The sequence below is a fragment of the Oryctolagus cuniculus genome, chromosome 6, assembly GCF_964237555.1.
Source record: "Oryctolagus cuniculus chromosome 6, mOryCun1.1, whole genome shotgun sequence".
Classification (NCBI taxonomy): domain Eukaryota; kingdom Metazoa; phylum Chordata; class Mammalia; order Lagomorpha; family Leporidae; genus Oryctolagus; species Oryctolagus cuniculus.
This window is the reverse complement of record NC_091437.1, coordinates 59,688,543-59,715,165: the sequence shown is the minus strand read 5'-3', so window position 1 is coordinate 59,715,165 and position 26,623 is coordinate 59,688,543. Positions and strand designations below refer to the sequence as shown.

At 54.5% G+C, this 26,623-nt stretch overlaps 2 protein-coding genes across 2 annotated transcripts in view; one reads left to right on the top strand and one right to left on the bottom strand.

Annotated features, from left to right (window-relative positions):
• Positions 1–944: 944 nt before the first annotated feature.
• NKX2-5 (NK2 homeobox 5) lies at positions 945–4,106 on the top strand. The gene is made up of 2 exons (XM_002710385.5): positions 945–1,514; positions 3,001–4,106. The coding sequence occupies exons 1-2, from the start codon at positions 1,175–1,177 to the stop codon at positions 3,639–3,641; spliced, it is 981 nt and encodes a 326-aa protein (XP_002710431.1). The 5' UTR covers positions 945–1,174; the 3' UTR covers positions 3,642–4,106.
• Positions 4,107–14,637: 10,531 nt separating this feature from the next.
• Positions 14,638–26,623, bottom strand: part of BNIP1 (BCL2 interacting protein 1) — a 36,450-nt gene continuing 24,464 nt past the window's right edge. Inside the window, exon 7 of the transcript XR_516447.4 lies at positions 14,638–14,841. The gene's annotated coding sequence lies outside the window, so the exon portion shown is untranslated. The remainder of the gene's footprint in view (positions 14,842–26,623) is intronic.

Genomic DNA, 26,623 nt, shown 5'->3' with positions numbered 1-26,623 from the left:
GGCCCCGCAGCCAGGGCACCCCACTCTGAGTCTGGCTCTGAGGCCTCTGAGAAATCCTGGCCTCTCTAGGATCAAAAGGAGCTCTGCCCACCCCAGAGCTAAGCCTGGGCTGCAGGCCTGAGGCCTTGGAGCTGGCGGCCAGGCGGGGAGAATGGGAGAGGAAGGCGCCAGGCTGTGGGGCTGCAGGGCTGCGGGGCTGCGGGGCTGTGAGGCTGGGGGAGGAATTAGGCCTCCTCCTGTAGCTGGGGCGCCCTAGGAGAGCGCGCTCTTCTGGGAAGCTGGGCTTACCTGTGGGATTCTGGGTTGGTTTCATCAGGACACTGGGCCCTCTGGAGTTGTGCGTGTGCAGCTTGATCAGCCATAGGAGGCAGCCGCTCCCACTTCACCAGCACCCATCAAGCCCTTCCAGGTTGGGGGCCTGTGGGACCTTGGAGAAGGAGAGGGTGGCAGCTATGGGGCAAGACTGGCCCTGTAGGTCAAGACCAACAACCTCAGCGTTGTTCAGACTCTGCCAGTCCTGCCATCACCCTAGGAGCAAAACCCGCCCCTCCTGCTTCTCTTCCCACTCAAATCTTTCCAATCAGGCACACCTTCAGCAATAAACCTCCAGGACCCCTGGAAAGAACGCCCCACCTGAGCTTCCAGCCCCATCTTTTCCTCTCCCCCATTCTGTTTTGGGGGATGAGAAATGTTTCTTCAAACCCCAGGACCACCCACCCCACCCTGCCCAGGAGCCGGGCTCTGAGCAGAGTGGGGACTTTTCCTGCCACTGTGTCTGGGTAATTGAGGCTGATTTCGGAGCCATCCCAAGCTGAAGGAGCAGAGGGAGAGCGTTCCAAATGCGCAGCGGTCCCTTTAAAAAAAAAAAAAAAGGAATAGGATTCTTCTGCCTTTTTTTTTTTTTTAGCCCTATGACTATATTAGGTGACACAAAACTGCTCATCGCTCCTGTCATCGAGGCCCCTGGCCCAATGGCAGGCTGAGTCCCCCTCCTCCGGCCTGGTCCCGCCTCTCCTTCCCCTTGTGTTCCGCGCTACCTGCTGCCCTGCCACATCCAGAGAAGGCAGGCGGGTGCGCGGGCGGCCGGCGGGCACCATGCAGGGAGGCTGCCTGGGGCCGTGGGCAGCGCCACTCTCTGCCGCCCACCTGGCGCTGTGACACTGGCGCTGCCACCATGTTCCCCAGCCCTGCGCTGACACCCACGCCGTTCTCCGTCAAAGACATCCTGAACCTGGAGCAGCAGCAGCGCAGCCTGGCCGCCGGAGAGCTCTCCGCGCGCCTGGAGGCCACCCTGGCGCCCGCCTCCTGCATGCTGGCCGCCTTCAAGCCCGAGGCCTATGCGGGGCCAGAGGCGGCGGCGGCGCCCGGCCTCCCCGAGATGCGCGCCGAGCTGGGGCCCGCGCCTTCGCCTGCCAAGTGCGCGCCTGCCTTCCCAGCCGCCGCCGCCGCCGCCTTCTATCCGCGGGCCTACGGCGACTCAGATCAGGCCAAGGACCCTCGAGCAGATAAGAAAGGTGAGGAGGAATCACAAACCATTACCTCCACCCCCTCCACACACACACACACACACACACACACTCGGGTCGCTTTGTCCCCAAACCTCGCCACCAAGGAACCGAGGCCCGTGACCGAAGGACGCGCGCCTGGGCCCTGGACCTCACGCAGGGGAATCGGAGCGTCAGAGGCGAGGTTGTCGCGGGGATCCCCCCACCCACTCCCCACTTTGAATCAGAGGTGCGGAATCAATGCCGGATTAAGAGGATCGGAAACAAGAAACCAAACAAAAGCTTCTTAGTTGTGCTGACAAAGCGCCAGGCGGCTGCGGCCCTGCTCTTGATCTGCTACGAAGCTGAGCGATCGGTTGGCTGGCGGTAGAACAGAGAAACAGATCGACTCTGTATAGGTTTTTTTCGTTTGTCTGTTTGATTTTAGGTTTTTTTGGTTTGTTTTGTGTTTTTGTGTTTTTTTTTTTCTTTTTAAATATTTTTTGGGAGCACAGCGTCTCTGAGAGCTGAGGGGAACCGCTAAACGGAGGTTAAAAAGCTGCGCACCGGACAGGCTTGTGCGGCACAAGTGGAGGCGGGCTCGGGACCTCCCCAGCCCGCGGGCGCCCCGGCTTTCTGCGGCCTTTCCTCCTTTGTGCTAGGACAGTGGACGCTTCGGGACCCGAGGCCTTGGTTTTACACTGAGATAGCGCGGCCGCTCAGCAATCGCGCTTGGCTTTGTTTTCTCCAGCACAGCTTCCCGGAGATAGGGTCTCTAGTGGGAAATGTCGGGACGTGGGCGGCATGGCCGTGGGAGGCGGCCGCACCGGCTCGCAGGCCGCCCCAGGGTCGCAGGGTGAGGCTGGCCCAGCAGCCAGGAGGCCGGCGACACTGCGCACCCGGCAGCGGAGAGGCGGCGAGGGGCTCCGAAAAGCGGAGAGAAGGCCTGGGGGAATGTCTGCGGACGGGCATGGCGGCCGGAGCCGACCGCCTCCCACGCGGATTTCGGCCAGAACACGAGCGCAGAGCGACTTCCTAAGCCGCTTGGCCCCCCGGGGCTGCTTGGGCCCTGCGCCAATACCGCGGCGGCGGCGCCAGTGCCTGCGGCCACCTAACCAACACCTCTTGGCCTTCTTTTCCTTTGATTCCTTGATTTTGAGATGACATGGCTGTCCCCAAGGTGAAGCCTCGGCCTCCTTTCGTTTGGTTTCTTAAACGAACGGCGCCCTAACGTAGCTCTGGCCTGAGCATCCCTGGGTTGTGTTCTTACAGCCTGGAATCCTAAGTCGCCTCTTTCGCAGCAGGGCGAGCACTGCCCGAGGGCAGGGAATTGTTTTCCAGAGCCTGCGGCCGTCCATGGCACCCAGGAAACTTTCAACAAAAGCGGGCCGAGGGGCCCAGTGCGCTTGGCACAGATGGGCACCCACAAGGGCGCATTCCCAGGTGGGCGCGGGCGTTCCGAGAATTGGGCCGCTCTGACCAAGCCTCTCTCTCTCCCCCCGCGTTTACCCCTCAGAGCTGTGCGCGCTGCAGAAGGCGGTGGAGCTGGAGAAGCCGGAGGCGGACGGCGCAGAGCGGCCTCGGGCCCGGCGGCGGCGGAAGCCCCGCGTGCTCTTCTCGCAGGCGCAAGTCTACGAGCTGGAGCGGCGTTTCAAGCAGCAGCGGTACCTGTCGGCTCCCGAGCGCGACCAGCTGGCCAGCGTGCTGAAGCTCACGTCCACGCAGGTCAAGATCTGGTTCCAGAACCGGCGCTACAAGTGCAAGCGGCAGCGGCAGGACCAGACTCTGGAGCTGGTGGGGCTGCCCCCGCCGCCGCCGCCGCCTGCCCGCAGGATCGCCGTGCCGGTGCTGGTGCGCGACGGCAAGCCCTGCCTAGGGGACTCGGCGCCCTACGCGCCTGCCTATGGCGTGGGCCTGAACGCCTACGGCTATAACGCCTACCCCGCGTACCCCGGCTATGGGAGTGCGGCCTGCAGCCCCGGCTACAGCTGCACCGCAGCTTATCCCGCCGGGCCTCCCGCGGCGCAGCCGGCCACCGCCGCGGCCAACAACAACTTCGTGAACTTCGGCGTCGGGGACTTGAACGCGGTGCAGAGCCCCGGGATTCCGCAGGGCAACTCGGGAGTGTCCACGCTGCACGGTATCAGAGCCTGGTAGGGAAGGGATCAGGCTGGGGCGCTCAGACCGCTCCCGCCCCAAGAGAGGGCCCCTGACTCTGGGAGGGGTGGGGGGAGGAAGGGCTCCGGCATCATCCTCCGTCTCTCCGAGTCGCAGTCGCTCCTATTGAGGCCTCGGGACTAGAACCGCCCCGGTGCGCCCGGGGTCCCCGCGCGCGGGAGAGTTCGGCGCCTCGTTTGCGCAGCCTGCGGTGAGCGATCCCGCAGCCTGGTGTCTCGGGCGCCGCCCCAGGAGTGCCCTCCGAGAGCCCAGGGGCGCCTCTGACGCACCGAACACCGGGCCCTTTGGGACCGAGAGCCGGAGCGCGCGCGGCCTCAGATCCCCAAGCCTGGGCCGGGCGCCCGGGCCTTGCCTACCTAGCCTCCGCCCACCCACCCGTATTTATGTTTTTACCTGTTGCTGTAAGAAATAAGAATCCCCTTCTCATTAAAGAGAGTGCGCTGACCCCCGCGCGTGTGCTTCTTTCAGCCATCGGTGCTCCAGAAACCGGTTTCTGAGGTCTGAGGCAGCCTGTGGGCCGTGGCTAGTGGCAGGCGCTGGCATTTATTGCGCTAACTGATCATATTGGGGATGGGAAAAACCAGCCCACGCTGGCTCCCACATTAGGCACTCTGGGATCATCTCAGAGAATCTTCCATACTCCAAAAAGCAAAACCCTGTTTAAATTTACCAGTGATGCCCGCAGCACCCTAAGTGGCAAGTGCCCCAGCTCAGGGTTCCTTCCTGGCCCAACCCACTTCACAGAAGGAGGGCACCTGCCTGGAGCACATCCCGGGCGCCATCCCAAGTAGTAGACTTTGAAGGCAGAGCAAAGGGACCTGGGACTTTGCGACTACAGGACACATAGCACATCCCCTCTTAAAAGGGTGCATTAGCCCACTTACAGATGGAAAAGCCAGAAGCCACAGCCAATGTCAAGCTGCTCCAACCCAGCAGCCCAGGAGTCCTCACGCCCACTTCAACAGCCGTGGCGCCTGGGAAAGCACGGGGGTTTGACCACAAGCTGGTGTCCTGTGGATAGGGCTCCCTCCAGTTGTGGGAGGACCTCAGAACTGAGGTCAGCGAAGCCCCTGTGCCCTAACCCCCGCTGAGTCCTTAAGTGCCTCGGAGCACCGAATTCTTATGGCTCTAGGCCTCACCTAGGGGTGTTATTATTGTGCCAGTTTTATGGGAGGAAACAGGCTTGGCAATCAAGATAAAAACTTGCCCGCTTAGCACCTCCACTTCTTCATCAGTGAAACGTGGATAACAAGAAATATCCTGCTCTTGGGCCTCCCCAGGCCGCGGGTCTTGTCGCCAGCATCCTGGGTGGGAGGTACTAACCTGGGCGTCTTAAAAATTTTAGTGGGAGAATGCAGGAGGGCACTGGAACTGTGTTCCTGCTGGATATAGGCTTCTCCCATTTTTTGCCTGGGAAGCGACAGGGTGGCTGTGTGGCATCCAGGGGCTGAGTGCTGGACACACAGGGTCATTGCACAGGGCCTGGTACCACGGGGGGGGGGGGGGCTCCTTCTGCCTCCAGAACCTATGTGGCCCTGCCGTGGACTACAGTGTCCTGTCTCCCAGTAAGTGCACTCCCCAGCCTGCTGCGGCCGCCCACCCAGATTCTCAGCACTACCAAGTGCAAGGTGCTGAGCCGATGCGCCTAGGATACAGGAGCGCTGGAGTGCAGGTGGGCCACCACTGATGCACGACCATGGGCTGGGCTGTGGGGAAGATGGGGAATGGGCTGAGATGAAATTTCACTGGGAGCCCCTGACCTGAATACCCTCTGCCGTAAGGCTGAGGCTCAGCTGGGAGGGCCGCAGGGGATGGAACGCCCTCAACGCAGTCCCGCAGTCCCGGGGCATTCTGCCTCCTGCTGTGAGCCTTGCAACCAAGCCTTACCACCGCTTCCTGCATTGCTGGCCCTGCTGTGAGATCTGTCCCCCAGGGACACTGAGGCTCCTGGGGGGGGGGGGGCGGCACCAGAGCAGCTCTTAGGGAGGAGGGCCGCTCCTACCATGCAGCCCCAGGGTAGTCCTGCCTGGATATCACCCACGTTCATGCTCTCAATCAGATCGGTGTATTCGCCCATCACCCCTGGACCCTGGACCCTGGACCCTGGACTCAGCACACGCTGGCTTCTTCCACCATATATAAGAGAGAGAGACCCCCCCAAAGCCAGGATCCCAGAACTCTAGGTCTCCCATGTGGGTGACAGTGGCCCAAGCACTTAGGCCATCTTCTGTCGCTTTCCCAGGCACCTTAGCAGGGGAGCCGATCAGCAAGCTTAACCTGTAGTGCTACAATGCTGGCCCCGATTCCTCCCTTTTTGTCACCCTGTACCACTGAGCCAGGATCTCCTTGCACGTCTTACCCCAGGAGCTGTCAAAGGCATAACAATGGCTGACTGGCATCTGCAGAGGGGTCGCTCAAAGCCAGAGCCCGCACTAAATGCTGTACAGTTCTCGAAACTAATCCCTCTGGTGTCTACCAGGAAGCAGGCGGTTGAGTCCATGGTCAAGGTCCTAGGCCTCAGGGGAGCTGGGAAGCACAGGAGAGCTGTGGAAGGCAAGAGAGCCGGCCACCACGCTGGGGTTGGTTGTGTCCCCGGCAGAGGCACAGAGGGACGTGGGACCGGTTCGACGCCACAGCGCAGAGCGGGGCCCCAGGCTCTGGCCGTCCTAGCGGTACGCTCTAGGTCTTCGCAGAAACTTGCACTCCAGGGAGCCAGGGCGCCTGGGGCCAGGGAATGGCTGCGTTTGTCTAACGCTCTCTCCCCCGATCAAGTCGGTATCGTTTGCGTCATTTTTCCAGTTATTATATAAACGACGCAGGACAGGAAAACAGAAAATTAACAGGAAGGTCGAAGCACCTGCGACACGGCCAAGCCCGCGGATATTGGGGCAGGCGTGGAATCACCTGCTCTGAGCACGCTGAGCAAGCAGGAGGCATACAGGGGACTGGTTTTATTTTTAATAACTAAAAGCAAACAAGTGCATGCAGCGATTAAAAAAAAAGTTAAACAGCTATATTAAGAAGATAACCTGGCCCCTGGGTCTGCGGTGGAGGGGTTCTCTCAGCCTGGGGCAACAGCTGGCAGCTGGCAGTGTGGGGCCGGGTTTGGGGACCCCAGACCCAGAGGCGCGGCCACTGTGCCCCTCCAGCCCCGCCGCAGAGTCTCTGACGTCCCTTAGTTTCCTTCTGTCACATCTAACCCGCAGGCACAGGTTTTGCCAAATCGGAATAGCTCCAACTCTCTTGTTTTGTCTCGGTTTCTCCTTAAGTCGATGCCCGTTATGCTTGAGACGGACAGGCATGGGCAACGCGGTCCCGGGGATCGGTGCGCAAGCCCCACTCCCGCGCCTGCGCTCTGCGCCCGCTCCGCCTCTTGCAGAAGTCCTGGGCTGGGGCACCTGCACCCGCTCCCGAATTGACAGCCCCCAGGCCCCCACGTCTCCGACTCTCCTCCTGGAGAAAGGGGCGGTGACCTGGATTCCATGTATTTCTCACTCACAGCGCTTACTGCGGCGTGGCGGGCACTATCCGTGCCGGCTAATCCTCTCTCACACCTCCGAGCGCTGCTGGAGAGGCAGACGAAGAATTCAACTGAAACGCAGGGAGGAGGAGAAAGTTGCTCCAAGTGGCGGCTGGTCAGTGCCAGAGCCGGGTTTCAGATCCAGGCAGGCTGGCTCCAGAGCCCCGCGCTCGCCGCCACCCCGCCCCCTCTCGGGTCTGGTAGAGGCAGCGCCGCGGAATGATTGCTAGTTATTGCAAGTGGAGGGATACGTTCGCCAGCAGTTCTTTTATTTATTTCTTTAAAGTTTTATTTTTACTTATTTGAAAGCCAGAGTTACAGAGAGAGGTAGAGACAGAGAGACAAGTCTTCCATCTGTTGGTTCACTCCCCAGATGGCCGCAACGGCCGGAGCTGCGCGGATCCGAAGCCGGGAGCCAGGAGCTTCCTCAGGGTCTCCCACGAGGGTGCAGGGGCCGGAGGACTTGGGCCATCTTCTACTGCTATCCCAGGCCGTAGCAGAGAGCAGGATCGGAAAAGGAGCAACCGGGACTCGAACCAGCGCTCACATGGGATGCCGGCGCTTCAGGCCAGGGCTTTAACCCGCTGTGCTGCAGCGCCGGCCCCTTAGCTCTTAGTAGACTTCCATGTGCCAGGCACATCAGCCTGTGAGATCTGCTTGATCATTAGCCCATGGAGCAGGGCAGATCTTGAACTGGCAGTCTGGCCCTCTGGCCTCACTCTGCTGCTTCCAGAGAAGAGCGGCAGCTCTGAAGAGACCTGCCAGGGTCACCCAGAGCTCCCGGGGCGGGGTTCCCACCACCCCACATGGAATGACAGCAGGGGTTATTCGTGCCAGGCTGGGGGATAAGAGCTGACCCTGCAAATCTCATCCCATCATTTTCCACGGAGGAAGTTGAAAGCTAGAAAGGTTATTAAGAATATCACCTGCCGGAGGCCACCCTGGCAGTATGGAGTGGGATGCTGGTGTTTGAATCCAGATGGTGCCACAAGAACCCTGGCTGCTTTGAAGTTGTTGTTTACTTAATTACTTGAAAGGCAGGCAGAGGCAGAGATCTTCCACCTGCTGGTTCACAGCTGCCAGGGCTGGGCCAGGCCAACGCCGGAGCCAAGAACTCAATTCTGGTCTCCCACGTGGGTGAAGCCAGGAGGAGCCAGGAACTCAGTCTGGTCTCCCATGTGAGTGGCACCTCCCAGAGTGTGCATTTGCAAGAAGCCGGAATGAGAAACTGAGTCAGAATTCTAGCCTATGCAATCCCCTGAGATGTGGGTGTGGACATCCCAGGGGCATCTTAACACCTAACACCCAACCCCAGCTCTGACTCTTTAAATCCCCCTCAGAGGCGCCAGCGTTGTAGCACAGTGGGTTAAGCCTGCAGCGCCGGCATCCCATATGGGCACTGGTTGGAGTCCTGATTGCTGCACTTCTGATCTGGTTCCCTGCTCCCCATATGGCGGCGGGTCTTGGGGTGGGGAGGTAGAGTGATTTCTGCCACGTTGGAGTTCTGGAGAGGTGGCAAACCCCCTCCATGGGGGCTCTCCCTGTGCCTGGCCAGGGAAGCCTCGAAGTCAGCTGTGCATTGTGGACTCCACGGTACCGATGAAGAAAGTGAGGCTGGAGAGGGCTGTGTCACTTTTGTTCCTACAGCTAGGAAGCAGCCCAGCTGAGTTCTCTCTTTTTTTTAAGGCTTTATTTGAAAGGCAAAGTGATGGGGGGGGGGGGCGGGGGCAAGGGAGTCACACACACACACACACACACACACAGAGAGGTGGAGAGAGGTCTTTCATCTGCTGCTTCACTTCCCAAATGGCTATAAGAGTCCACGGCTAGGCCAGGCCAAATCTGGAACATGGAATTCCATCCAGGTACCCCATGCGGGTGACAGGGGCCCAAGCACTTGGGCCATCTTCCACCACGTTCACAGGTGCATTAGCAGGGGGCTGGATAGGAAGCTGAGCAGCAGGAACTGGAACTGGCCCTCTGATATGGAATGCCAGCATCATGTGTGGCAGCCTAATCCACAACACCAAAATGCCAGTGCCATCCAAGTGAGCCCTATAACCAAACCCTCCTCTTCCTGCTAAGAACACCCAAACTATCGGCACCTCCCCAGAACTCCAGCACAGCAGAAATCTCCATTGCTCTACCTCCCCCCAAGACCCCCTGCCATACACACGGGTTTCCCGCTATCTTCAGCTTTCTAGAGGAGGCCTGTACAAAAGAAAGTTGCATGGGAGGGAGTTCTTATTTTCAATGACTGCAAGAGTGATTCATTCTTGTTCTTCTGTGGTTCTTCATAAATCTCATGCAATTAGAACAACAGCTGAGGGCCGGCATGGGTGCAGTGGATAAAGCCATGACCTGCAACACTGGCATCCCATGAGGGCACCAGTTTGAGTCCCAGCTGCTCCACTTCTGATTCAGCTCCCTGCTGATGCACCTGGGAAAGCAGCAGAGGATGGCCCCAAGTACTTGGGCATCTGCCACCCACATAGGAGACCTGGAAGAAGCTCCGGGCTCCTGGCTTCAGCCTGGCCCAGCCCCAGCCATGTGGCCACCTGGGGAGTTATCCAGTGGATGGAAAATCTCTCTCTCTCTCTGCCTCTGTAACTCTGCCTTTCAAATAAATAAACAAATCTTTTAAAAAGAAAACTCACATGGAATTGTAGAAGTCTAAGAATAGCCCAGGAGACTGAGGCGGGGGTTCACCCTTGCGTATCACGGCCTGTAAAGCTGTGGCAGGCAGTACAGTGTGACACTGGCACAAGGCTGACCGATGGGCCAGTGCAGCAGAAAGCAGTGCTTGGGACCGGAACCATCCTAACGAGGTTCTTCAGAAAGTCTATGGAAACAAAGATACTTCATTTCATTTCATTTGGGGGTCAAACATCTTTGAATCTATGCACAGTTTTTCATTATATGCATTTCCACAAACTTTTTGAAGACCCTAGAGTTATGATACTTACTGCTGAGCCTGAAAGCTTTCTTCTGTATGGATTGAAACTTTTAATTTTTTAAATATATTTATTTCTATTTTATTTAAAAGGCAGAGAGAGATTGAGAAAGAGAAAACAGAGAGACAGGTGGACAGAGAAGGACATTCCATCTGCTGGTTCACTCCCCAAATGCTTACAACAGCCAGGACTGGGCCAGGCAGAAGTCAGGAGCCCGGAGCTCAGTCCAGGTCTCATATGTGGCTGATACAGACCCAAGTATTTGACCCACCATCTGCTGCCTCCCAGGGTGTGCATTAGCAGGAAGCTGGAATTGGATGGGGAGCTGGGACCAGAGCCCAGATAGTCCAGTGTAAAACACAGGCATCTCAAGTAGTGTCTAATCATTGGGCCAGATGTGTGCACCACATAAATAAAAAAAAATTTAAAAAAAACCTCAACTATCTTTCTGTCTCTCTTTCTCACTAACTCTGTCAAAAAAAAAAAAAAAAAAAAAAAAAAAACTCAACTACAGGGGCCAGCGCACTGGCATCCCATATGGCCGCTGGTTCATGTCTGGCTGCTCCTCTTCCAATCCAGCTCTCTGCTAATGGCCTGGAAAAGCAGATGGCCCAAGTGACTGGGCCCCTGCACCCACGTGGGAGACCTGGAAGAATCTCCTGTTTCCTGGCATCGGATTGGTTGCGGCCATTTGAGGAGTGAACCAGTGGATGGAAGACCTCTCTCTCTTTCTCTCTCTGCCTCTCTGTAACACTGCCTTTCAAGTAATAAATAAATAAATCTTTAAAACAACAACAACAAAAGGAAGTGGAACAGTCGGGACTCAACCCAGCACTCATATGGGATGCCAGCATTGCAGACGGCAGCTTAATCTCCTGCACCACAGCACGGACCCCACCAAGTCCTCTCCTCCAGCGCCCTTTATTCTGACAGGTGCATTGGTTTATTGTCTTTCCTCCCCTGCTGTATGCACCGTGAAGGCAGGGACCATGTCATCACAGTTGCCGCTGCACAATCACCAAGGGTCAGGCTGCACTTGCAATGTCACGTTCAGCCTTCACCACAACCTGGGATAGGCTCTCTCCTTAGCTTCCTTTCACAGACTCAGCCCACAGGGCATAGAGAGTTAGGGGTAGAGGCAGGACCGCACCCAGAGCCCACGCTTTTGTCCCTGGAACTGGCACACAGTAAGTGGTTAGCAAACCCGAGGAGACTGAAGGGATGCTAAATGGTTGTGCTGCCCTAAGGCTCAGTGTCCGGGAGAGCACAGCTGCATCGACTGAAATAAAACTCAGACGTGAAAGTCACTAGATGGATAACATCAACCTATTCGGGGCTGTCTCTGGCCCTATTGCCCGTCTGTTCCCTGTGCCAGCCCATCCTCGTTAAGCGTGAAGCTCCGTGAAGCTCCGAGTTACATCTCCTCGGAGCTGAAATCAAGCCCCTGCCTAACAGTATTGCTGCTGGGGAGGTTACAGCCACCTGGAGACGGGAGGCTTTGAACGTGACAGGGTTTGCTCACAGGAAAATGAACCCTTTGGTCCTGCAGGCATCATCTTCAAAGCCGGAGAACCTGCTTTAAGCACAGCATTCAGGAGAGAAGGGCGCCCCCAGCTCCCACCCAGCAGGTGGCCGAGGCGGCTCTCTCTTGTGGATCGGGGAGCCTGCTCCCCGCAGCTGTCCGAGCTGTGGTCTGAAATCAAGATGCTAGAACCCCTCCTCCCGCTCTTTCATCCCGCAGCCTCTGGGGCTTGCGGCTCAGAGTCAAGTGCGGCTGGAGCCCCAGAGGCTGCGCCAGGGGAGGCCCTGGCAGCGATTAGCTCCCGGGCACACACACTTGCTCCTTTTCATGTTTCTAATCGTTTTAGCAGAAACCCTGCGGATCTTGTGGTGAGCTCAAGAGTAGGAGCATGGCTTCTCCTCCGAGGGCACTGGGGGTCAGGTGTTGTCATCACCAAGGTCGCCTCTGAGAAGGTTCCCACCTGTAGCAAGCAGTTCCTGGAGCCGGGCCGCCGGCAAGGCGGAACAGCACTAACAACGCATGCGCAGTGTGCCGGCTAAGAAGGAATTGCTGCGACCAAAGAAAGTAGGTAAGTTGGATTTCACCACAATGGAAAAGCTTTGGGGGCCCGACGCTGTGGCTGTGGTGCTGCAGGTAAAGCCACGGCCTGTGGCGCCAGCATCCCATATGGGCTCCAGGTCGAGTCCTGGCTGCTCCACTTCCCATCCAGTTCCCTGCTATGGCCTGGGAAAGCAGTAGATGGCGGCCCAGGTCCTTGGGCCCCTACACCCTCGTGGGAGACTCTGAAGAAGTTGTGGGTTCCTGGCGTCGGATCGGCGCAGCTCCAGCTGTTTGCGGCCATTTGTGGAGTGAACCAGTGGGTGGAAGACCTCTCTCTCTCTAACTCTACCTCTCAAATAAATAAATAAAATCTTTTTTAAAAAAAGATTTGGCATGGGTGTTTGGTCTGGTGGCCAGTTCAGACACCCAGGGCCCCAGGGGGGCAGGCCTTGTGCAGAGCAGGCTAAGCCGCTCCGTGGGACACCCGCGCCCCCGTGTCCTGTCGGAGTGCTGGGAAGCAGCAGGTGATGGCTCAAGTACTTGATCCCTGCCACCCACATGGGTGACCCAGATGGCGTTCTGAGCTCCTGGTTTCAGCGTGGCCCAGCCCTGGCTGTTCAGGGAGTGAGCCAGCAGACAGAAGATCTCTTTCTCTGTCATTCGGCCTTTCAAATAAATAAATGAGAAAATGTTTTAAAAGAAAAAAAGACTCACGTCTCACATTGGAGTACCTGGGTTCTCTAGCCAACTCCAACTCTTGGCTCCAGTTTCCCATTAATGGGGACCCCAGGAGGCAGCAATGATGGTCTGAATAATTGACTTCCCAGCTCTTGGCCTGAGCCCCAGACATTTGTGGGCATTTGAGGAACAAACCAGAGGATGGGAGTTTCTCTCTCTCCCTCCCCACCCCCTTTCTTCCTCCTTCTCCTCTCTTGTCAATTAATTAACATTTTGTACATCAAAAGCAGTCAAGAAAGTGAAAGATAACCCTCAGAATGGAGAAAACATTTGAAAACTGTGTATCTATCTGATAAGGAATTGATATCCAGAATACACAAAGGATTCCAACTCCAACTCAACAACAACAACAAACAGACAACCTGATTAAAAAATGTATAAAGGACTTGAATAAACTTTTGTCCAAAGAAGATACACAAATGCCCAATAAGCACATGGAAAGATGCTCACTAGGGAAATGCAGCTCAAAACCTCACAGCCGCCAGGGTGGCTGCTGTCAACTGAGAATGGAACCGGGTGTGGAGGACCCGGGAGCCTGTGCACTGCAGGTGTGCTCATGCAGTGGGGCAGCCGCTTTGGAACATGCTCTGGCAATTCCATAAAAAACGAAACCTGCGAAAACCATAGGATCCAGCGATTCCACGTCTGAATATAATAAACCCAAGGCCTACAAAGCAGGAGCAGGCATTGTGGCTTAGCAGGGTAAGCTGCTGCCTGGGACAGGCTATTGGAGTGCCTCGGTCAAGTCCCACCTACTCCTCACTTCCAATCCAGCTTCCTGCTAATGTACCCTGGGAGGCAGTAGATGGTAGCTCAAGTGTTTGGTCCCCTGCCACCCACGTGGAAGACCTGGATGGAATTGCTGTTGTGGCCACTTGGAGAGTGGACCAGCAGATGAAAGATCTCTTGGGGCTGGCGCTGTGGCACAGCGGGTTAACGCCCTGGCCTGAAGCGCCGGCATCCCACATGGGTGCCAGTTCTAGTCCCTGCTGCTCCTCTTCCAATCCAGCTCTCTGCTATGGGCCAGGAAAGCTGTAGAAGATTGCCCAAGTCCTTGGGCCCCTGCACCCAAGTGGGAGACCTGGAAGAAGCTCCTGTCTCCTGGCTTCAGATCGGCACAGCTCCAGCCGTTGTGGCCATCTGGGGAGTGAACCATCGGATGGAAGACTCCTCTCTCTGTCTCTACCTCTCTCTGTAACTCTGTCTTTCAAATAAATTAAATGAATTTTTAAAAGAAAAAAGATCTCTCTCTCTGCCTTTCAAGTAGATGAAAATAAATAACTTTTTAAAGATTCATTTGTTTGAAAGAGTTACAGAGAGAGGGAGAGGTGGAGAGAGAGACATCTTCCATCCACTGGTTTACTCCCCAGATGACCCAAACAATCAGGACTGGGCCAAGTCAAAGCCAGGAGCCAGGAGCTTCTTCCAGGTCTCCTACGTGGGTACAGGGGCCCAAGCACTTGGGCCATCTTCCACTGCTTTCCCAGGTCATTACCAGGGAGCTGGATCAGAAGTGGAGCAGCCAGGACATGAACCGGCACCCATGTGGGATGCCAACGTTGTAGGTGGCTGCTTTACCCACTATACCACAATGCTGGCCCCAATAAACATTTTTTAAAAAAAAAAACATTTGAAAGCAGAGACTGGGACAGATATCTGTCCATCCATGTTCAACAGAATGTGGAACATATACACGATAGATTATTTTTAAAAGGTTTTTATTTATTTGAAAGAGTTACAGAAAGAAGTAGAGAGAGAGAGAGAGAGGTCTTCCATCAGCTGGTTCTCTCCCCAAATGGCTGCATTGGTCAGGAGCCAGAAGTTTCTTCTGGGTCTCCCACGCAGGAGCAGGGGCCCAAGGATTTGGCCATCTTCTGCTGCTTTCCCAGGCGCTTCAGCAGGGACCTGGATCGGAAGTAGAGTAGAAGTCAAGACTCGAACTGGCGCCCATATAGGATGCTGGCACTTTAGACCAGGATTTTAACCCACTGTGCCAAAGCACCAGCCCCACACAGTAGACTATTACTCAGCTATAAAAAGGTAAGAAATTATGATGTAAGGCAATAATCTAAGCACTTTGTATTTTTTTTTAAAGATTACTTTATTTGAAAGAGTGACAGAGGGAGAAAAAGAGAGGAAGATCTTCCATCTGCTCATTCATTCCCAGATGACTGGGGTTGGACCAGGTCAAAGCCAGAAGCCTGAAACTCCATCCAGGTCTCCCATGTGGGTGCGGGGGCCCAAGCACTTGGGCCGTCTTCCACTGCTTTCCCAGGTGCATTACCAGGGAGCTGGTTAGAGGTGGAGCAGCCGGGACTGGAACAGTTGCTCACATGTGATGCTGCCGTCCCAAGGTGCGGCTTAATTCACCACACTATGCTGACTCCTAGTTTTATGATTAATGTCCCATCTTATCACTAGATAAGTCAAGGCACAGAGAGGATGAGTAACTTTCCATGATTACACAGAGAAAGTAGCAAACTGGGATATGAACCCAGGGTGTCCAGCTCCAAAGCCTAACTCTTTCTTTTTTTTTTTTTAATATTTATTTATTTAATTGAAAGTCAGAGTTACACACAGAAAGGAGAGGCAGAGAGAGAGGCCTTCCATTTGCTGGTTCGCTCTCCATGTGGCCGCAATAGCCGGAGCTGCACCGATCCAAAGCCAGGAGCCAGGAGCCTCCTCTGGGTCTCCTACGCGGGTGCAGGACCTGGGCCTGGGCCATCTTCCACTGCTTTCCCAGGCCATAGCAGAGAGCTGGATCGGAAGTGGAGCAGCCAGGACTCAAACTGGCACCCAAATGGGATGCCGGCACTGCAGGAAGCGGCTTTACATGTTACACCACAGCGCCAGCCCCCAAAGTTTAACTCCTAACAACATGGTGGGCACTATTTTATCAGGGTGTGCAGCCTCTCTTCCAATTACCCTCCTTACCTCATCTTCATGTCGGAACAACGCAACACACTTTTACCTTTAAATCATTTATTTATTTACTTGAAAGAGCAATATGGGCCGGCGCTGGTGGCACAGTAGGTTAATCCTCTACCTGCGGCACCAGCATCCCATATAGGCACCAGGTTCTAGTCCCTGGTGCTCCTCTTCCAGTCCAGCTCTCTGCTGTGGCCCAGGAGGGCAGTGGAGGATGGCCCAGGTGCTTGGGCCCCTGCACCCACGTGGGAGACCAGGAAGAGGCTCCTGGCTCCTGGCTTCAGATTGGCGCAGCTCAAGCTGTTGAGGCCATTTCAGGGGTGAACCAATGGACGGAAGACCTTTCTCTCTGTCTCTCCCTCTCACTGTCTGTAACTCTACCTGTCAAATAAATAAATAAATAATCTTAAAAAAAAAAAAAGACAGAGCAATAGCAAGAAGGAGACACACACACACACACACACACACAGAGAGAGAGAGTTTCCAAAGGAACTTGAAAATCAGTACAAACTAGGGAGACTGTGCACCAGCTGGCCCCCAAAAGCCACGGAGCTCATTTCATGCCTGCTGTGGTGTGGTGCTGGTGCTGTGACACAGTGTTGTGGCCACAGCTAAATGACATGGAGAGAGGGTAATATGGAGACACAGTGTAACATGGCCCGGCAAACGCTGCCAGGGCCGTAATGACAACTACAGGCACCAGGCTAGATCCGAGCAGACTGACCTTAGAACACAGGCTTCCGAACCCTGGGCCCCCCTGCTCCTCCTCGGCCGTCCCCTCCCCCCACAGCCAATTGGAGCTCCAGGGCCAACTCCAAGGGTGTCTCACCCCAGGGCCTCCTCAGCCTGCCTCTGCTATCTGCAGAATATTCTCACACTCAATTTAGCAAAAGGCCCCTGAGAGCTATGGTCATCTGAGGTCTCTCTCCATCTGGGCCTTGGCTAAACAAAGCCTATTTTCATACCTAAATGCCACCCAGCTAGCCCAGCAGGACCACCCTATTTAAAAAAAAAAAAAACTTATTTTTATTTGAAAAGCAGAGAGGGATGGAGATATCCCATCCACCAATTCATTTCTTTTTTTTTAATTTATTTTTTACTTGAAAGTCAGAGTTAAAAAGAGAGAGAGAGAGAGAGAGAGAGAGAGAGAGGTCTTCCATCTGATGGTTCACTCCCCAGTTGGCCACAATGGCCAGAGCTGTGCCGATCTGAAGCCAGGAGCTTCTTCCGGGTCTCCCACATGGGTGCAGGGTCCCAAGGACTTGGGCCATCTTCCACTGCTTTCCCAGGCTATAACAGAGAGCTGGATCGGAAGTGGAGCAACCAGGTCTCAAACCTGCGCCCATATGGGATGCCAGTGCTTCAGGCAAGGGTGTTAACCCGCTGCATCACAGCGCCGGCCCCCACTAATTCACTTCTTAAATGCCCACAATGGCCAGGGCTGGACCAAGGCCAAGCTGGGGCCCAGGATCTCAATCCAGGGTTTCCCACGTGGGTGGTAGGGATCCAGCTACCTGAGCTGTCACCTGCTGCTTCCCGGGGTGTGCATTAGCAGGAAGCTGGCATTGGGAACAGTACTGAGACTCAAACCCAGGCACACCAACATGGGTCGCAAGTGTCTCAAGCTATGTCTTAAGCATTGTCCCTGTTCAGCTTCTTATTTCCAAGGAATGCAGCCCTGGGGTGGGAGAACTGGTCATATTCCATGGCTACCAGCACACAGGGCCCGTGGCTGACCAGTCATGGTCAAGAAGCCCTGGTTGGAGGGGGGGTAGCATTGTGGTACAGCAGGTAAAGCCGCCTCCTGAAATGCACCAGTTCATGTCCTAGCTGCTCCACTTCTGATCCGGCTCCCTGCTAATGGCCTAGGAAAGCAGCAGAGGATGGCTCAAGTGTTTAGGTCCCTGCCATCCACTCGGGAGATCCAGATGAAACTGCCGGCTCCCGGCTTCAGCCTGGTGTAGCCCTGGGAGTTGCAGCCATCTGGGGAGTGAACCAGCAACTGGAATATGGATCTGTCTCTCCCCCGTCTCTCCATAACCCTGCCTTTAAAATAAATAGACAAATCTTAAAAAAAAAAAAAAAAAGCCCTGGTGGGTTGCACAGAGACCTGAAGACTAGGGGAGAAGAGCAGGTGCACGAGGGCTTCTGGGAAGGGCCAGAGGGTAGTAGGAAAGGCACGGGTTTAGCAGCCTCGAACCTAGGTTCCTATCCCAACTCTGCCATTATGAGTCCTTGGACAACGTGCTCCACCTCCCTGAGCCTTGATTCCTTGACTGCAAAACAGAACACACGGAGCCCACCGTGCCATGTCGTTGGCTTCAGACGATTCTTTTCTGAGCCACAAAAGCGGAGATTCGCAGAGCCGTTCGCAGCCTGGTGGACTGGGAGGGCCGGCGGTGGAGTGGTCAGAGCACAGGCTTTGGACACACACAGCCTTGAGCTCCACTGCTGAGCTGCATGACCTTGACCATGGTTAGTATGGTTGGCATGGTGACGGTTCTCTCCCTTGGAGCTGCTGGGGGTGGTCACTGGGACTTGGAGGCCTGCCTGGCAGGCGGCTGGTAGATCTTGCAGCACCGAATGGGGTTTGCTGCCTGTGTTTCTTGGGCAGCAAGCAGTCTGGGTGACTGTTTCTTGCAAGGGAGCTTGCCAAGTACCCATGTCCCCTCTGTTCTCACTGTCCCTGGGCACCTGGTCCCACTCTGGGCACCAGGAAGGAAAGGTACAGTGGGCAAGACAGGCCTGGGAGGGGGCTGTGAAGCAGCCGGGCTTGGTCACAAGTGACCATTGCACAGCTGGAAAGGAGGGGCTGGGGCAGGCTGCCGGCGGCTTTCATGTGGTTCTATATTTACCTCCCTGGCTCTGTGACGGGCGGGGGTGCACGCTGATCCCCACACAGCGCCTCCCTGGCTCCCAGGGGCGCTGTTATCACCAGACCTGGAAGCCTTATCTCCCTGCAAGCCTCCAGCGGCATTTTGCTTTCAGGTGGAAACTTTCACAAACTAAATCTCACATGCGTTCTATGTGACAGCCGGGGCCACCTCCCTCATCCCTTCCACTTCGGTCTCTGCCCTTCCACCCACAGTGGCGCAAAGGGAGGTTTCTGGAACTTGTTTCCTTCCAGCAAGCCAGTCTCATGCACTCATTTGATCCGTGCTTATTGAGGCATTGTGCTGGGTGCCGGGGATACAGGTACGGGCAAGATTCGTGAGGACCCTGCCCTTGCTGGAGCTGTGACACACAGCGATGGGTGCACCATACAAGACGGATTCAGAGAGATGATCACAGGGCCTCCTCAGATTGGGTGGTAGGCTCATCATGGTATGTCTGGTACATCGGGGATCCCCAGAGACCCCGGTGGGGCGAGGTGGGCACTCCAGTAGCAATCTGGCGAAGCCCCCGAAGCTTGGTTCTCACCCTCGTCACATTGGCTTGGAAGCCTTTGGCTCAGCGTCCTGCGTCTCAGGAATGGACTTGTGTCATCCAAGCTGTTGCGGATTGCACTGCTTTCCCCGTAAAGTTATATTGAAATGCTAAGTCCCAGCACTCAGAATGTGACCTTAAGTTAAGATAAGGTCGTGAGGGTGGGCCTTCACCCTACATGACCCCTGCACTCAAAGGGTAAATCAGGACACAGAGACCAACTCGCACAGAGGGGAAAAGATGTGAGGACCCAGAGGGAAAAGACCACCACGTGACAGCGGAGGCTGGGGCTGGAGTGATGCACCTGTCAGCCAAGGCACACCACAGAGTTGCAGTAAATTATAAAAGCCAGGGAGGCACGGAAGGAGTCTCCTGCAGAGCCTTAAAGGACAGGGCCCTGCTGACACCCTCCTGTCAGACACCCAGCCTTAGAACAGCAGGACAAGAATATTCTCTTCTAAATCAGCCAGTTTGTGGTACTTTGTTAAGTGTCCCTACGAAACATACCCAGGCTCACAAGACTGGTGTTCAATGGATTTGCTATGAAAAATGCAAGGCCACATAAACCAAATCATTTAGCATGAGATCACTGAACACAGGCCCCATAACAAGTCAATCCATAGGCATTGTGTTCATGCGTCCGGCACCTAATGAGCTCAGGACACACCTAGAGGCCAGGAGGGGTGCTGCTACAGGGTCTGGCCCTGTGTGGTCCTGAAGAGGCATTTGTAGGTGAGACTGGAACCAGGGGCAGTGGACGTGGGCAGAGCTGGGACACCCAGAGGAGGCCCCTGGGGCCACCTGCTCTGTTCGCCCAGCTGCACTGATTAACTAGTTTCTCTACATGGGCACAACACCAGACTTTGGCTACAAAACCAATAGTTCTGGGGACTTGTGTTGTGGGGCAGCAGGTTAAGTCCATATCAGAGCACTGGTTCAAGTCCCAGCTGCCCAGTTCTGATCCAGTTCTCTGCTAAAGCACCTGGGAAAGCAATGGAAGATGGCCCAAGGACCAGGGCCCTGTACCTATGTGGGAGACCCAGGTGGAGTTCTAGGCTCCTGACTGGCTTGGCCCAGCCCCAGCCTATGCAGCCATTTGGGGGAGTAAACCAGTGGATGGAATATCTCCTCTGTCTCCCCCTCTCTGCCTATCAAATTAATTTTTTTAAATCACAAAAACAATAGTTCCATTTCAATAGTTGGGTCTCCTTGAGATTGGCCCATATGATGTTGGCCAGGGCTTGTGGCATCCCCCAAACTCTTCATCCACCTTTGCCTAGGTGTTGCCAGGTGTTACTAGTCTAATCCAGGTGTCACCAAGGGATATGCAAGGCACAGTGTTTCTGCCCCACAGCCCCCTACCCCTTCACTAGGCCCATTCTTGCCATTTGACTGCACGACTTGTTAAAGGAGGGGAGTCAACCCTAGCGTGCTCGGCTCATCAGGCTCACTCACCTCATCCGGAACATTTATCGAGCACCTACTATGCCGGTGATTATCTCTGGGAGGTAGGTCTTCAGATTTTTTTTTCTTCAGTGTTTCCTTAAGTTTTTAATGTTTCTGTTTTTCTCTTCAAACATTAAAAAAGTTCAATTAAAAAACAATTGTACTGGGGTTGGCACTGTGGCGCAGCATGTTAACGCCCTGGCCTGAAGTGCCGGCATATCCCATATGGGCGCCCGTTTGAGACCCGGCTGCACCATTTCCAATCCAGCTGTCTGCTATGGCCTGGGAAAGCAGTGGAAGATGGCCCAAGTCGTTGGAACCCTGCACCTACGCGGGAGACCTGGAAGAAGCTCCTGGCTCCTGGCTTTAGATTGGCGCAGCTCTGGCCGTTGCGGCCAACTGGGGAGTGAACCAGCGGATGGAGGACCTCTCTCTCTCTGCCTCTCCTCTCTGTATAACTCTGATTTGCAAATAAATAAATCTTTATAAAAAATAATTGCACTTGGGGCCGGTGCCGTGGCTCACTTGGTTAATCCTCCACCTGCGGTGCTGGCATTCCATATGGGCGCCGGATTCTGTCCCAGTTGCCCCTCTTCCAGTCCAGCTCTCTGCTGCGGCCCGGGAGGGCAGTGGAGGATGGCCCAGGTGTTTGGGCTCCTGCACCCGCATGGGAGACCAGGAGGAAACACCTGGCTCCTGGCTTCAGATAGGCGCAGTACCGGCCATAGCGACCATATGGGGGGTGAATCAACAGAAGGAAGATCTCTCTGTCTTCTATCTCAACCTGTCAAATATTAAAAAAAAAATTGTACTTATTTGTGGGGCTCAGTGTGATAATTCAATATATTTTATTCACTATGTGATGATTGGATCAAGGGGAACTAATAAATCCATCATTTCAAGCATTTATCATTTCTTGTTACTTAGGACTTTTTTTTTTTTAAAGATACATCGATTGATATATTGAAAGGCAGAGCAACAGAAAGAGGTGGGGGGAGACTGAAAGAGATCAATCTTCCATCTGCTGGTTCACTCCCCAGATGCCCCCAAAAGCCAGGGCTGGGCTGGGCTGAAGCCAAGAGCCTGGATCTCCATCTGGGTCTCCCCAAATGGGTGGCAGGTTCCCAAGCACTTGGGCCATCATCTGCTCCCTTCCCAGGTGCATTAGCAGGGAGCTGGATCAGAAGTGGAGCAGCCAGGACTGCAGCCAGTGCTCCAATCTGGGAAGCCAGTGTGGCTGCAAGTGCTGCACCACCATGGGAGCTCTGGGATTCTTTTATAAATATACACAATTTTAACTGACACACAGTAGTTGTGCAAATTTACAGAATACCTTGTGACATTTCTTTTTAAGTACACTTTTTTTTCCTTAAGATTTATTTATTTAAAAGTCAGAGTTATATATATATAGAGAGAGGCAGAGAGAGAAAGAGAGAGGTCTTTCATCTGCTGGTTCACTCTCCAGGTGGATGCAAAAGCCAGAGCTGGGCTGATCTGAAGCCAGGAGCCAGGAGCTTCTTCTGGGTCTCCCACATGGGTGCAGGGGCCCAAGGACTTGTGCCATCTTCCACTGCTTTCCCAGGCCATAGCAGAGAGCTGGATCAGAAATGGAGCAGCCAGGACTCAATCTGGTGCCTGTATGGGATGCTGGCACTGTGGGTGGCAGCTTTACACACTATGCAAGAGCACTGGCTCCTCACTGTGACCTTTCAATCCATGTGTGCAGTACAGAGTGTTCAAGTTAGGAAGACGGGCATAACCATCACCTCAGACAGCTATCATTTCTTTGTGTTGGGAACATTCAAGATCATCTCTACCAGCTATTTGGAAACAATTACTGTTGTCAACCACAGTTACCCCATACCCCTGCACTCATTAACCCGCCTCCCCCCACCTTCCCCTCCCCATACCCCTGCCAGGCTCTGGTAACCACTGCTTAATTCACTGCTTCTTGTAGAGCAACATTTTAGTGTCTACATCTAAGTGAGAACATGCAGTTTGCAGCCCTTCTGTGCTTAACACAACGACCTCCAGTTCCTGAAAATGACAGATTTCATCTATTTTATCACTGAATATTATGCCATCGTGTATATGTACCACATTTTCCTTATCCATTCATCGATGGACACTTAGGTTCATTCTTTTTTTTTTTTTTTTTTTTTAAAGAGAGGTTAGACATCATCTTTTTTCTCTCTTCCTATATCCTTTTTTTTTTTCTTTATTTGACAGGCAGAGTCAGATAGTGAGTGAGAGAGAGAGGACAGAGAGAAAGGTCTTCCTTTTCTGTTGGTTCACCCACCAAATAGCCGCCATGGCCGGTACGCTGCGCTGATCCAAAGCCAGGAGCCAGGTGCTTCCTCCTGGTCTCCCATGCAGGTGCAGGGCCCAAGCACCTGGGCCGTCCTCCACTGCCTTCCCAACACACAGCAGAGAGCTCGACTGGAAGAGGAGCAACTGGGACTAGAACCCAGCACCTATATTGGATGCCGGCGCTGCAGGTGGAGGATTAACCATGTGAGCCACAGCGCCAGCCCCAACACTTAGGTTCATTCTACATCAGCGTGTTTCACTTTGATAATCAAAACAAACCTGATGTTCATACAATAAAGATAAAATCAACCCAGGGAATGTATACCGCGAGAGAGGCAGGGCGGCATGCTATGTGCATCTTGCGCTGAGTAACAAATCACCCCAAGTCTGCTGGCATTATTGGTACTCTCTCTTGTGGTTCTGGGGATTGGCTGGGCTCAGCTGGGAGTTTCCTGCCTCGAGTCTCTGATGCAGAGCAGTCTCCTGGCGGCTGGCCCTGAAATTGTGTAGAAGGCCTGGTATTTGATGCCTGCAGGCTGTTGACTGGAACCTCAGCTGGGCAAGAGAGCATCAGTAGGTGTTGCTGGAGCCTCCGCACAGCACAGCGTGGTGGCTGGGGTGAAAGACAGCAAGTGTATGGGGCCAGTGCTGTGGCATAGCAGGTAAAGCTGCTGCCTGCAGCACTGGCATCCCATATGGGCACCAGTTCAAGTCCTGGCTGCTCCACTTCTGATCCAGCTCTCTGCTACAGCCTGGAAAAGCTGTAGAAGATGGCCCAAGTGTTTGGGCCCCTGCACCCGCATGTCAGACCTGCAGGAAGCTCCTGGCTTCTGGCTTTGGATTGGCACAGCTCCAGCGTTGCAGCCATCTAGGGAGTGAACCAGCAAATCAAAGACTTCTCTTTCTCTCTGCCTCTGTCTCTCAAGTAAATCTTAAAAAACAAAACAAACAGCAAGTGTTCCCAGGAAGAGCGCCAGGTGGCTCCAACAGGCCCTATCAGGGAGTCTCAGGTGTCACAGTGTGTGTGACTCCACCACAGTCTAGAGTCCGAAACAAGTCACGAAAGTGAACCCATGTGGAAAATCAGAGGACTTGGTTGGGCTCCACTTTTTTTTTTTTGACAGATAGACAGTGAGAAAGAGAGAGAGGTCTTCCTTCTGTTGGTTCACCCCCCAAATGGCCACCATGGCCGCTGTCCCGATCCGGAGCCAGGAGCCAGGTTCCTCCTCCTGGTCTCCCATGTGGGTGCAGGGGCCCATCCTCCACTGCCTTCCCTGGCCACAGCAGAGAGCTGGACTGGAAGAGGAGCAATTGGCACTAGAACCCGGCGCTCATATGGGATGCCGGCACTATAGGCGGATGATTAACCACGTGAGCCACTGTGCCGGCCCCGGGCTCCACTTTTGATGGAAGAAACTGAGAATTTGGAAACTTCTTGTTAAAGGATCTCAGAGTGACACAGTGTTTCTTGAACCCAAATTCCCAAGAACCTTAGAACCCGGGTGATGCTCAGCTGGTGCTCAGCTCCCCTCCATCCATCAGCCCCCACCCTACTGTTCCCACCCCCACCCCCCCATCCTTGGCTCTGCCTAGGCCTTCACTGGGGACACTGGAGGAAGGCTGTCTGTCACCTTGGGAAAGGGAGACCAAGACAACGGACCCCCTGGCAGGGCTTAGAGGTAAACTGACACCTCCCCTGGTGACACTGGAGGTCCCCAGCCTTCCTCTGCCAATGACCACACCCAGCCCATTGTTCTCCTCCTCCCTGTCCCCGCCCTCAGTTCCAGGAATGCACCTCAAGCCCGGGGTTGGGGCCAGGAAAGGTTTCCGAGGTTAGCCTAAGGCTAAGCCACTGAGGTCCCATGAAAGCAGTAGGGACAGGGAGGGACAAAGGAAAGCTCCTTCTGGAGACGGTACAGGGACTGAGGGGGGTTTGGAGCTCACTTTGGGGTGTCCAGCGTCTGCATTGGGCGCCCCTTGCCTGCCTGGGCTTTCCTGCTGGCTCTGGGGGGACAGTGCCTTTCCACCCGAAGTCCCAGAGCTGCAAGTGGCTGGCAAGAAGCTGCTTATGCTGGAGCAGAGCAGGGCCACAGTAGGTGGCAGAGTCCGGGGCTGTGCACCTGAGACCAGGAGGCTGTCCTCAGCATGGCCCAGGCATCCTGGACTACTGGCCCCAGGAAATCCCTCCTACTTTAAAAATTTCCATGGGAGTTGGCGCTGTGGCATAGTGGATAAAGCCGGCATCTCATATGGACAGTGGTTTGAATCCTGGCTGCTCCACTTCCAATCCAGCTCTCTGCTATGGCCCAGGAAAGCAGTGGAAGATGGCCCAACTCCCTGGGCCCCTGCACCCTCTCCTGGCTTCGAATTGTCCTAGCTCTGGCCAGTTGGGGAGTGAACCAGTGGATGGAAGACCTCTCTCTCTCTGTCTCTCCTTCCCCTCTGTGTAACTCTTTCAAATAAATAATCTTTTAAAAAAAATTCCTGTGTAGTAAAATATACATAACATGATATTTGTTTTCCCCATTAGAATTTGGTGTATTCATTTGAGAGGCAGGAAAGATAGACAGAAATTTCCCATCTACCTGTTTACTTCCTAAATGTCAGCAACAGCTTGGAATTCAATCCAGATCTCTCATGTGGGAGGCAGGAACCCAACTACTTGAGCCATCACCACTGCCTCCTAGGGTCTGCATTAGCAGGAAGCTGGAGTCGGGAGCTAGAGCCAGGTGCTGAACCCAGGCACTCGCTCCAATATAGGATTTAGGTGTTTTAATTGGTATCCCAACCTCTAAGCCAAACACCCATCCCAGTGGAATTTCATAATTTCATACAGGGAGCAGGTTAACCAAACACTGAAGAATTTAAAAGGCAAACCTAAAGTGAGTCCTGAGGTGCCACAAGGATGGGGTGGGGGGTGGATACAGAGAGCAGCAACCACGCCTACAGCTGGTGGAACAGAGAGTAGGGGAGCAGAAGCCAGACTCCTGGGTCAGGTGGCCATAGCCTGGCTGGTGCCGGGGCCACGAGGAAGCTCTGACAGAGGCAGGTTCTGGGAGTGTGCGGCAAACTGGAAATCAGAACCAATGGCAGCTGTCAGAGTGTTCATTTCAGTCATTACCAAGTGGCATTAATTAAGGACATTCAACATTGCGCCATCAGCACTACCAACCATCTCCAGCCCAAACTGAGAGAATCGATGTCCAAGAAACACTGACTCCTCATTCTCTGCTCTCTGCAGTCCCAGTAATTTCTATCCTACTTTCTCTCGCTATGCATTTAACTATTCCAGGCACTTATGTCAATGGAATTAAATAATATTTGCTGTGGAGAGCAACTCGGACTAGACTAAGTTACTGGAATTAAGACTTATTCTATGCATCTGCTCTCCCACAATATGGCGCTGAGAAGGGAGAAACAGCTTCTACACAGCTGCCTCCAGTTCAACCAATGTAAGACCTACTCCTGATTGGAGGAGAGCAGCGTACTCGGCGTGTGGGTAGCAGAGTTGGGATTGGCGGAAGAGGACTATAAAGGAGGAGAGAGACAACATGCACCAGGAACATCTAAGAGGAAC

Excerpts from the sequence above, each read along its gene's own strand:
- NKX2-5 (XM_002710385.5), top strand. The coding sequence starts at position 1,175 with ATGTTCCCCAGCCCTGCGCTGACACCCACGCCGTTCTCCGTCAAAGAC. Across the intron at positions 1,515-3,000 it reads CCCTCGAGCAGATAAGAAAG|AGCTGTGCGCGCTGCAGAAG; the intron begins GTGAGGAGGAAT and ends TTTACCCCTCAG.